The 12,686-nt window shown below is 40.0% G+C and overlaps 2 protein-coding genes across 2 annotated transcripts; one reads left to right on the top strand and one right to left on the bottom strand.

The window, feature by feature from the left end:
* The first annotated feature begins 3,285 nt into the window (after positions 1 to 3,285).
* Positions 3,286 to 4,671, top strand: LOC125903200 (DNA damage-inducible transcript 4 protein-like). The gene is made up of 2 exons (XM_049599958.1): positions 3,286 to 3,580; positions 3,775 to 4,671. The coding sequence occupies exons 1-2, from the start codon at positions 3,406 to 3,408 to the stop codon at positions 4,278 to 4,280; spliced, it is 681 nt and encodes a 226-aa protein (XP_049455915.1). The 5' UTR covers positions 3,286 to 3,405; the 3' UTR covers positions 4,281 to 4,671.
* A 2,803-nt stretch (positions 4,672 to 7,474) lies between these two features.
* Positions 7,475 to 12,640, bottom strand: dnajb12a (DnaJ heat shock protein family (Hsp40) member B12a). The gene is made up of 9 exons (XM_049599955.1): positions 12,474 to 12,640; positions 11,959 to 12,136; positions 10,859 to 11,004; positions 10,586 to 10,756; positions 9,719 to 9,798; positions 9,491 to 9,600; positions 9,224 to 9,396; positions 8,834 to 8,976; positions 7,475 to 8,076 (listed from the first exon to the last, which is right to left on the bottom strand). The coding sequence occupies exons 1-8, from the start codon at positions 12,604 to 12,606 to the stop codon at positions 8,855 to 8,857; spliced, it is 1,113 nt and encodes a 370-aa protein (XP_049455912.1). The 5' UTR covers positions 12,607 to 12,640; the 3' UTR covers positions 7,475 to 8,076; positions 8,834 to 8,854.
* Between the last annotated feature and the right edge of the window lie 46 nt (positions 12,641 to 12,686).

Here is a 12,686-nt window from a genome sequence, read left to right on the forward strand (position 1 = left end):
GTAAGAGGTGGTGCAGTGGCGCCATCATCTGCATATGTAATGTATTACACCAAATAGGACCAATTCAATAGGACAGATTCAATAGAACTACTACAGCTCTGTGTTTCACTCTATGATACCAGAGTACAAAAAATAAATAATCCATCAACACACTGTAAATCTTGAATTAATAGCCCAGGCTATTATTCGCTTAAATCACTGAACTCAACAGGGGACAGACCTTTAATTGCTTTTACACAAAACTGTTGCTCAGTAAATATGGAAAAATATGATCATGTTTATTTTCTGTTTATTTTTTTTTATCATGATTTGTTTTCTTTATCTTTTCATTAGGGGAAGATGGATAACAGCAATAGTGAATTACAAGTACCATTCCCTTTTTTTCATACATAGAACAGGAACAATAGAAATAAAAATTGTCTCTGCATTGAAAAAAAAATCCAGAAATTATGCAAATATTATTAAATATTTTTCCAAACAAACAGTGCAATAAAATGTGTTTATAGTCTGGTTGTAAGTAGACCCCAAAGTAAGCTTGGTTAAAGAGAATGTGGGAAAGGTAGAGAGATAGAATAATAAAAATCTAATAAAAATCAAACAACAGTAAATCAGTTTTGAACAAATTAATCTGAAGTATAGTATGAATATTACCTGTTCAAAAATCAGGCTTCAAATAACAGAAATAATGATGAAACATTCATTTGATCTATCTCTGACAGATAGCCCATCAGAGAGTGTTATGACACTTGTTTCACTGCACTGGAGGATTAGGCACCCGGCATACTGACAAAACACCACTTAATCCTGTTATAACAACATATTCACAACTTGTATTACTTTTTATGAAAAACCTTTTTTATTCTTTTGATCAGTGGACCCTTACGGACTAAAGAAATATTAATAACTTACCTGGTAACAGAGGACTGGACACATATTCTGACTTTATGACACTTTAGAGGTTAGGCAGTCACCACTTTTTTCATCCCTCTAGTGCTTGTAAATCTGAATGAATCATTCTTTGCTGTTCATGGTCTCAGTAAAGTGAACTGAATGACTGAACTGTGAAGAATCTAACCGAGCTAATGATGTGTAGCATGTCTGTACTGACAAAGTTTAAACATTCATATTTGTATGTGTGATCTATACAGCTATCTAACGTTATCTCAAGTGGGTAGCCAACATTCTGGTTTTATACATCCAAAGAACGTCTATAAAAATGAATTGCTTAGCAACCATACCGGGCGTCTAATTGAGACAGGCCTTGTGTAGCCACACCAGGCTAGTAAAAGGGACTGGGCGTTTAACTGGGACTAGACTTTTCACAAGTTTTACAGTATATTGTAGACTTTATATTTTCCCATGTATAACCAGTTTTATTACAACCATTTTTTTCCCACTTAAATCTTTATTAAAGAGTGATTTTTTTCCATTTTCTTTCCAGTTGTGCTTCTTCTAATCTCACTAATGTCTCCATTAAAAAGATTTCTTCCACAACTGTTAGCCATTGGTCCTTCGTTGGTGGTTTGACTTTACCCCAGTTCCTAGTGATAGCTTTCTTGCTTGCTACTAGCAATATTTTAATCAAATATCTATCAACAGCACTCAGATTTTCTTCAGAAAATTTACATAGATACAGCACAAAACAGCTGTCTGGGAACCTCATTTCCAAACAGGTTTTGTTGAGTGAGTCATTTCTTACCATCTTAGATGTCACTTTCCTTGCAAAATTGTTCATATAAACTCTGTACAGTGAGACTGAGTTTTTTACGTGCAGCAAGCCCTATTCATTTGAGATACTTTTTATACTGCCTGCTATGACCTGATTCCCATTAAACTGCATACAGTGGGCCTATATATATATACCCCACCTACTGCTAGGTCTATCAAACTTGAAACACAAAGAAAGACGTCAACTTTAGATAACTTTTGAGCCCAATTAGGTACAGCTCATCTTAAAAGGTCTGGGCATAAATTTTAATGAGTTACAACTCTGTTATGTGTGGACTCTTTGGAGAGAAGATGGCCCCAGAACATAGGTAACTGTATCAACTCATCATCAGTACTGAATGTTTTAAGTTGTGGAAAACAAGATGTGCAATAGTTATAAACAGACTGTCACAGACAGGGTTGTTAAACATATACCTCTGGCCAAAACTCAGCACCTTCCCTGGCACATACTGGACATATGACATGGACTAAAGGACATTTCTTTCTAAATAATTAACTGTTACAAACAAAAAGCTGTCTTACCTTGCACTTTTATTGGTTTTGCATTGGTGTTATTATTTCACTTCTAACTCCTACATTATTTATGATGCTTGTAGTTGTCATTGAAATGAATAAAATTCCTTTAAGAAAAAAAAACAACTGATGATGATAGTATTAACTTCAAGTCTGAGCAGGAGTGTTTTCAAGGGGTGGGGGAGGTTCTCTCTCTCTCTCTCTCTCTGAAGGCTACGTGTTGGAAATCAGGAGTCAGAGGAGTGTACCCAAAAGTTTGGATAGGCTGCTTTCAATTACTGAAACAAGATGTTTTGGAAATCATGAAAAATATTCTCCTGCGCAAATAAACTGAATCCCACAATAAATACAGCCACTGATTATATGTGAAACAATGATCTGGCAAGAAAGTCTACATCTTGAACTCCCTATTTAAAATGATGTGAAAGGTGGAGAGGAGTAAACTCTAATAATCCAATCACAATAGTCCATTCTATCAGTAAATTCGCTGTATCTGTAACTCCAGTAAGTTTAATTCGTGATCATAAAGCAGAAGCCTTGTGAACACGCACAATGTGACTCTTACTCTAGATTGCATTGTTTTAGAAATATCCAAAATCCACGGTCAGCACGGATGTTTCCGATGATTAACGAAAACCCCGGGGCAAAACAAGAAGGATACGTGCGGGACGTGTCAGTGAAAGCTGCTTCTGACGCTACGGAATCTCTCCACAGCTATTTCATCATATCTCTTTTCTCCCAAAAACTGAGGGGGTGTGTCTTTTTATTGTCTCATAGCACTGTGAACACGGGCATTGATTGGCCTGTTGATTTGCATTTTTATTCTTTTGTTTTTTATTCTTACATTTGACTGTTAAACTGTCTCAGGACAACATAAGGCTGGGGCTGTAAGTTTGGTTGGGGGTCGGGGGCCTGGCCTTTGCCTCATCAAAGGGACCTAAAAATGTTACCAGGCAGGGTAGAGAGCTCGGGACGTGAGCTGCAGCCTGATTGGTGGAGAAATCCAGAGGGCGGGGCCTCCTGGCTTGGATATTTAACGCTTTGTTCCATTGTTGAGGAGTGTGTTTTCCAGCTGGTCTGGCTCAGGAGCAGGGGACTCTCCATCGGACGATATCATCGCACTTTTTTTATATATATTTTCAATAGGCTCTTTTTGATTGTTTGATGGTGAAGATGTCTTTTTCCTGCGATCACTCCCTGGACGGCAGCTTTCCCCCGTCTCCAGCTGAGGGCAGGGGTTCACAGCGGCTGTCCTGGGGCAGTCTGCTGCAGAGGCTGACTGAGCTGAAGGGGATCAATCAGAGGGTCACAGCAGATCAGTGTAGCAGCAGTGAAACTGGTGAGTGTTGCTTTGTGTGGCTCTTGTCTTGTGCTCCATGTCTTATATGTGTTTTATTTTAGCTGACTTGCAGTTGTGAAAATACAGAGCATGATCTGACAAAGAACAAAAGGGTTAAAGGAGGCAGTGGCTTTCACTGATGAGCTCATCTTTTTTCACCACACAAGATTTTAACCTATATTCTTTTGTTGCAGGCTCTGTGGCAGACATGTCCCTGTCAGACTCAGACAGCAGCTTCTTCTGTTACCCCCTGGAGGAGACCCTGGCTGCAGAGGTGGTTGCAACAATCACACAAAGTCTCAATGATGCATCAGCAACCCTGGGCTGCTCCAAACTCATCCTACCTGACTGTCTGCTGCACAATATCAGCCAAGAGCTGCTGCACCTGGCTGTCAGTGAGCCCTGCGGCCTTAGAGGAGCACTTATCGACCTGTGTGTGGACAGAGGGGACCAGGGCTCCTTATGTACTGTGGATCAAATAGCAGTGGATGCCACCCTGGTCCCGACTTTTCATGTGACCCTGGTGCTGAGGCTGGAGTCGAGTGGACTGTGGCCAAAGGTTCAGAGACTCTTCCATGGTAGCAAGTCACCCCAAGCACCTACAAGGCACTGTAACACCCTGAGGCTGAGTACGAGCTTCAGGGCCATAAAGAGGAAACTGTACTGTTCAGGGGAGCTGCTGATTGAGGAGTGCTGCTGACCAAGCACCCCTGTACCTGATTAACTAGACTGAACTCATATGTGTTGTGAAAGGAGGCTGGTGTGGTAAATAATATCATGTTGCTCCACACATCAAATGGCATTAACAAGATGGTCCGAAATTAGCACGTACCTGTCTCTGTTGGTGTATTTCGTGTGCATCAAAGGTTTCCCTGGAACCAGCTCATGGCAGCTAATTACCTGGTTGCAGGTGACTCAAAAGTGAACACTCATGTTTGAACAAGGGTTGGTTTTTTCATATGAATGTAAAGTCACACCCATGTGGGTATGGCTTACCGTATGTATTTGATAGTCAAATGCTACCTGAAGTGTGTGTGTGTTTTGTACTTTTCAACTTGAAGTACATGAAGAAATAAATTATTTTCTATGAATTTGCTGTGGGGTTTTTTTTCACCCATAAGTGATGAATGACTTGTCATAAAAGCACAGAGGAGTGTAAGTGTGTTGGTAGCCATGTTGGCAGCCACTTTGGTCCTGAATGAAATTTCTTACTTAATGAACAGTCATTAACTTCTGTAAAGATATCCATGCTTTCCAGAAGATCAATCCTGATGACTTCAGTGATCCCTTAACTTTTCACCTAGCACCATCAATCTGTAAAAACTTGTGATTTTGAGTGAAATTTCATAACAGTCATTGCTCGGATCGCCTTTTAATCTGGTTCACGTCTCCACAGGATGAAGTGTAATGATTCTCCACTACAGGGCGCCCAGTTGCTCACCTTGTAGAGCTGGCATCCCATGTACCAAGGCCATGTCCTTGCTGCAGTGCCCACAGGTTGGCATAAAAAAAGCCCCAAAATAATCTGAAAATCTCCAATACTTAGGTTTCTGAATAAATACCTGCAAATCTAATCGGCCCTTCTAAGTCTAGCTGCAGTTACACATGAAATTGAACATTTGGATATTTGTTCGATCTTGTTTGTTATAGAGAAAATAAGGTGTAAATATCACAGCAACACCGCAAATGCCCCCAAAAAACCAAGGCAAGCCGCAGTAAATTGAGTTATTGCACTCTGATGTGGGCTCTCAGAGATTTAGGATGGTATCAGGCTAAGAAAAATTGCAGTAAGCGCATTATAGCAAATGTTGAACATAACAATGAGGATGATGCAGATGACAAAATAATAGCTACAGTTACAGTGACCACAGCAAGATCAGTGATGAAGATGATGATGCTGATCTTAGTTTAGGTCAAACCTAGTGACGAAGATTATCAAGGATTTAAGTAAATCTCTGATACTTGTGATAGGTGCTGTCAGGCGCTGGCAGACCTGTCTCATATGTTTTGGTTATGCCCAAATGTGGCAGAGTACTGGAGGTCCTTTTTTAATTTTATGTCAGAGGTACTAGAGCTGACATTAGTCCCACCACCTCAAATTGCCATTTTTGGTATCCCTGAGGAAGGAGCTAGAATGACTGCTAAACAAGTTAATGTTCTCTCCTTTGCCTCATTAATCGCCCGTCGTCGGATTCACCTCCTATGGAAGAGTCGCTCACCCCCCTCAAATACATCTTGGCTGCGGGACCTATTGTCATTCATAAAACTGGAAAAGATCAAATTCACCATTCGTGGTTCAACAGACAATTTTTACAGGTGTTGGCAGCCTCTCATCTCTTACTTCCAAAGAATGCAATCTCTCTCACTGGACTAAAATTTCATGGTACGATTGGTTGAATAGTATTCCAGGAAGTACATGCTGACTATATATCACATTATACATTATTATTATTTTTTTTTGCTGTTGTTGATGTTTTCTGTTGTTTGATTATCTTTCACTCTTCCTTAACATATTTATGTATTTATTAATTTTGCTGATTACTTTTGTAGTATTACTCTCTGTTTATATTGCAACTGTTTACTGGGAAACAATATGGTTGTGTAATACTACCTTGTTACACCTGCAGAAATGTTGAATAAAATTTGGTTACAAAAAAAAAACAAGCAAAAAAACAAAACAAAACAAAAACCTGGTGACGAGATTATTACAAATACCACTTGAGGGTAGCTAAAAAATTACTCTGTCACTACTTTTAAAATAGATATCTACAGATTTGCATGACCTATATCGCTGTTTAAGACAATACAAAGGCAGAGTGCAGTAACCGTTTTGTGTTTTTTTGGAGGGTCATAGGTCAAATTATCCATGGGGTTTAGGCCAAACAAATACTTTATGAACACCTATTTAATAAGAGCATTACCACTTTTTCTACCTAGAACAAATTTGGCTGCAAAGTCAAAAAACTTTTAAGCCATTTTCCTCAGTTTTAGTGTTACCGTAGTTACTGCAGTCGGCCTTTGCAGGGGAGTAATGAAAATTCAACTGTGCTTTGTGTTTGGCCACAGTCCATATCTGCTAATCTAATCTGCCCTATGAAGACTAGCTGAAGTTAGACATGAAATGAAACCTTTGGCTATCTGTTGGAGGCAAAATAAAGTGTAAAAATCATAGTAACTATAAAATCCAACCAAAACCCAAGGCAAACCGCAGTTAATTTACTTACTGTGCTCTAACTCGGGCTCCAGGAGGTTTGGGATTGTATCAAGCTAAGAAAAAGTGCATGGGCGTACTACAGCAAATGTTGAGCGTAACAATGAGGATGATGCTGACGACAAAATAATAGCTTAAGTTACAGTGACCATAGCAAGATCAGTGATGAAGATGATGTTGTCAATCTTAATTGAGGTGATGTAGTGAATATTACAACAAAATAATATTTGGGTTGTCATAGGTCAAATCATCCATGGGTTTTAGGCCAAAAAAAAAAAAAAAAACCTTTTTGAACCCCTATTAAAAAAGAGCATTACCCCTTTTCTTTCCTCGAACAAATTTGGCTGCTATGTCAAAAAACTGAGGACAGTTTCAGTGTTAGCATAGTTACTGCAGTTGGCCTTTGCAGGGCACTAATGACATTCAGCTGTACTTTGTGTTAAGTGCTTATTGGCAAATGTTAGCATGCTAACGTGCTGGACTTACATAGTGAACATGGTTAACATTCTACCTGCTTAGCATCAGCATGTTAGCACTGCCATTGTGAGCATGTTGGTATGCTGATGTTAGCATACATTAGTTACAGCCCCACTAAATCGCAAGCATGGCTGCATACTCTCACTCTTGTTTAAAAGAGAAGCTAAGCACCAGTCAACCATCGGACAAATTTAATTCAAAGAACCTTTTATACAATTTTAGCATGTTAATTTAATAAATATGGTTTACTTTTATTTGTGCAATGATTTCAATACTTATGATCCAACAGGCTACAAGCAAATCCACAAAATAACATTATAGTAAATGATATTAACTCCAATAAACCCTGCACTGTTAAAAGTAAAATGAATATTTACATTGGTTAAGAACTATAAAAATTACACACTTTTCCTTGTGAGTGGCTCAGACATCTGTCTATGAGAAGGCCATGAGGTTTCTCAAAATGTTTAAGGAAAACAAAAAAAGACTGGGACAGAGAAAGCTAATCTTAGCAGCTTCGTTTACCGTTCAAATAGACAACTATGCGCTTACTTTCCACCGTGACGCCCAGCGGACTCTCACCATCCTGAAGACACTAGGAGTAAGAAAATGTCAGCAGTCAACTCAAAGCTTCTCACAGTTCTACAGGAAGTCAATCTACACCGAGTTGCAGAGAGGTTCCCTGATGAGGTCTGCTGCCCACTGCACGTAAGGCATTTTTTGATTCTCTTGGTTTGCTGCAGAAATATGCTCCAATTTGAGTGGGCTCCGACCGATTTCTTCTAATCTGATTCAAGTACCGACGAACCTGCCAAAAAAAAAAAAAAAAAGAGGAATCAATGATAGTTGACATGACAACTCATATTGGATTCCTATACAAGTACAGACTGCCAAAAACATGTGCTATGTGCTACTACTATTTCAAATGTCACATAGCTGCACAATTTTTCAGATCATACAGTGTTTTTGTCTTAACTTCCTACCTTACAGGCAGCCACAGATTTGTCTTTTTTTCCAGAATTTAAATCAACTTGCATGACCCTTGCCTTGTGGTAGTTAATCCATCACAGTGACCCATCCGTTACCTTTATTGATGGCTTTTTTTTTTAAATCGTTCAAAGTTCTGTCATCACATGGTAGTTGCAGCAATGAGCATGAGCTGTTTTAGAAACTCTTCTTGCAGGTGCAGTAAAGTGCTTGTTGGAAACGCCGACATGTGAGACAACACTGCTGACTGTTAAATATCAGATGTCAATCCCTGCTTGCAACTGCATTAGCATGTGTAGATAAGTAAAGTGACCAAAATACAACTGACTAAATGATTGCTGTGATGGATTACATATTGACGGCAAGTAGTTTTACTGAAATGAAAGCAAGAGCAGTCTGGAAAGTTGGGAATCAATCCAAAACATTTGGTATATTCTGGAAAACTGTCAACTATGAGAGTGTGTGTCATCTTTAAATAGCAAAATAGAATAAGCAAAACACTGGAGTCTCTGCAGTTCATGTGCTGTATACAGTAGCAATTACACTGTAATGTCACTGTGATGGTTGTAATAACTTACCCATATGTGCACAAGTGGTTTCTAGCCATCCATCATGACCTGAATCTCAGATAGTCTGGAACAGCTGGGAGTCCCCATTCTCTGTGCCCTTTGGTACAGCTCTGAATCCCCAAAGTAACGAGCACGATACAGTAATCCCTCCTCTTAAAGTACAAGATGAAGAGTATGTCAGTGTGCTAGATCTCAATCAGTTACTCTTTAAAAACATTACATGTTTAGCTATTCTTTTGTAAACTGCTGTCAAGTGTCATTCTACATCACCAATGGACTTAGACACACCAGACTTATGATCAATCAAGCATACTGTGCAGTTGCAGTACTGTACTGTAGTCGTACTAGTTAACTAACAATCAACTGATTAAATGAGAAAATCACTGTTGGGGAACTTACTCTGCTGCTTCTCCTTCCAACAGTTGTTTCTGAGGTTGGAGATGTAGTCTTCCTCTACGCTTCGCTCAACATTCTTCAGGTTATTCCCGGTAAATTCTTCATTGAAACGGTCTCCCACATAGAAAAGCACCTTCAGGTTTGACGTGTGCCTCTTGTGAATATGTCCAGCTGACCTGATGCACAAGGACGACATAACAACTGAGAGTGAGACAGATGAGAAGTTTTCACAGAACCTCAGAAAGTTCTCCTGAGTGGTGAAACACTTACGGGCGGTAGCTAAGGCTGTAGGGAGGCTGGGTGACCATCATCTGGCTGAGAGCTGAAACGATGATGAGGATTAAGATGGGCATCAGCTGCACAAACAGAGCCAGACCTCCCTGTCAAGAGAAAAAAAATGACAACAATATCTGAAAAGTGAGTACACTCATGACAGAGCAGAGTACATCAGCTGGTATCAAACTGAAGTGTACTTGCAGTATTACAGACAGGACTTACATCTCTCTGCTGTTCTCGTCTTTCTTGCCTATTATGGTGTGCAAAATGCATTCTTCCATTTCTGTAAACGTGCACGTTACCTGAAAGGAATTTAAGATAATAAAGATTAAATGAAGATAATGTGCTGCGACTCTACGTCACGTGAAATCAAAGCCCAAGAGTATGCAGGTTTTCAACCCAAACGATTACAGCAGCTGATTATCAGATGTTCACTCAGAGAGAAGGAAGTGTTTATGGACTGTGTTTACAGGCAGAGTACCATTTCTAACATAGGTTGGTTGAGCAAGCAAAATGTTACTTGGTTCGACTGATGTGGTGCCTGCTCACTCCAAACTGTGTCGACATTACATTACACAGCAGTGCAATAGATGTAGGAAGGAAGTAACGTCAAAGGGGCCTTTATTTTTACTTCGGTTAACATCACAGAGAGGCAAACAAAAAAACTAACTAACCACATTCATGAAACTATGAACCTAATAAAAGGAAGTCTCACCATATGCTCGTACAGTAAGATATTAATGACAATAGGACTATAAAGTTGTGCTCAACGCTTGTGTTTCCTCTTTTGTTTCTTAAAAGCAAAGGTGGAGTCAAAAAACAAGGGGATTCACAAGGCTGATCAGCCAGTCAGACGGCTCTATCTCACCAACTGGGACCAGACAATGACTGCTGATAAGGGCTGAGCAGAGCCAATGGCATACGTGTTAAACCACAGTTAGGAAGCTAGGCTTGCCCACAAATGGGTTGCTAATGCATTCAAACATGTTAGTCCAAACGTGACAACCAAAGCACTCTTGGGCCTCCACTGCACTGCAACAAATACAACAACATCCTGCCTGAGCCTATATTCATCTGGCCTTTACTTACTTGATGGGAAGCCTCCACCGAAGAACATGTTGAAGAGATCCTCGGGTGAGATGTCTGCTTCAAACTCGCGATGGTGTCTGTGCCTGGTTGGGTGTGATCTCTCCTCTCCATACTGGTCATACTGCCTTCGTTTCTCTGCGTTACTCAGCACGGCATAGGCATTACCAATAGCTGGAAGACACACCAAAAAGCCCCCCACAGATTTACACTTAGTTTCACAAGCGCTTATTGCTTACACTTACATGTCCTCCATAGAGATGAATTTTAATTTACCTTTAAATGCCTCTGTAGCTCCAGGTGCGTGATTTTTATCTGGGTGAAATTTTAGAGCCAGCTTTCTGTAAGCCTTTTTAAGATCTTCCTCAGAGGCTGTCTTTTCAACCCCCAGAATTTGGTAATAATCTTTACAGCTCTTAATCCTGCAGAGGGAGAAAAAAAAACAATCGCCAGAGATAGTTAGCAGATTGTAAGGGAAGAAATGGAAACACAACATATAGATATATCCCCTAAGATATTAATGTGACATCAAATACTTCATAAAGTTAATAGTAAAGTCACAAACACATTCAAAAGCACTAGCAGAGTGCTGTCAGTCCTTATAACTTGGTGCAGATGATGACAGGAAACATCAGATTGATAGTAAATAAGCAGGTACACCGCACACAAGAGGGCTGAATTGCTTTTTCTTTTATTTTTGTCTTCATCTGAAATGTTACAAACAGCGCATTTCACCCATGGCTTCATCAGTTGAAGGAAAACAAACCTGATGAAGCCATGGGTGAAACACATTTTTTTTTAAAAGAAGAAGCAATTCAGCCCTCTTGTGTGCAGTGTATCTGCTTATTTACTATCACACAAACAAACACGTTATTGTAAAAGCAACTGATACGATAATTCTAAGATAATTACATCCAATCTGTGCATTTTTAAAGACAGATTCTCCTCGATAACCACCAGCTATTGTCTCACAGTGAACAGTTGGCCAGCATAAAGAATAAGAGTAATCTGAATAAATTTTGTATAAACCGTCTTCAATTTGTGCACTTAATTTTGCCACTTTGAAATGTTCTCTGTATTGTGGTTTCCATGTGATTGCATTACAAATTATCTTTCTCCCTGAAGGCAGAACTAAAATCAATTTAAATGACAGCTCCAGCTGAGTGACACAAACCACCAGCTTTTGGCTGCTTGACAATCACACACAGACTGTAATTTCATTTTCTGAGCATGTCACCAAAATGTCACATGACCGATTGATATCAGAGTGCTGAGTAAAACATGTGGTGTGTCCTAATTTTGTATCGTGTCTTAGTAGTACTGCGTAGTAATGTTGGATTACTACATCAAAAGAACAGATTCATATGAGTACTGACTTTCTGACTGCATCCAGCTGATCTGCTGTATATGGTTTCGCCGATTCTGTGGACGCCTGTGCGGACACATTAGGCTCCTCTCCGTGGCTGCGATGCCTCATAGTCGGTCCATCTCCGTTCACAGGACCGCCATTCTCATCTGGAGGCTTTCCATTCTGGGCTAACGACTCCAATAAGTCTGTAAAGAAAGTGGAGCCATGTTATTCAAAGGAGCTCATTATCAGATAACTCACTAGCATAGTAAGCTAACGGTAGCACATTAGCTGCTAACAGGGACGTCAATGCTGTACATGCGAACTGCTAATACGCAAGCAGCAATTTAAGACATTACGGAACCAAGTATGTTGCAGAAATCGCGGGTGGGGGGCTGAAAAAAACTACAAGTACCAGTGTCGGCTAGGAGCAGCTGGTGTAACGTTAAGACGGTAATGCTAACGTTAGCTAATTTGGCTTCACAGCAACGGCCCACCGTTAGACATAAAATCGCTGCCGAAACAGACGTTTATTCGACGTACTCTTGGCCTGGTCTGTGGGAAACAAGCGCTGTGCCTTCTCTAGAAACTTCCTGGCTTTGTCCGACTGGTTGTTGTCGATTGCAATGAGGGCTATTTTAATGCACCGCTCCGCTTCGTCCTTGTTTGAGTCCATCGCGACACAGCGGAAATGTTTACTTGCCCTGGGACGCACGGTGATGATGTAACGAATATATCTGGCTCGTGAATAACACG

This window comes from Epinephelus fuscoguttatus, linkage group LG16 (genome assembly GCF_011397635.1).
Source record: "Epinephelus fuscoguttatus linkage group LG16, E.fuscoguttatus.final_Chr_v1".
Taxonomy (NCBI): domain Eukaryota; kingdom Metazoa; phylum Chordata; class Actinopteri; order Perciformes; family Serranidae; genus Epinephelus; species Epinephelus fuscoguttatus.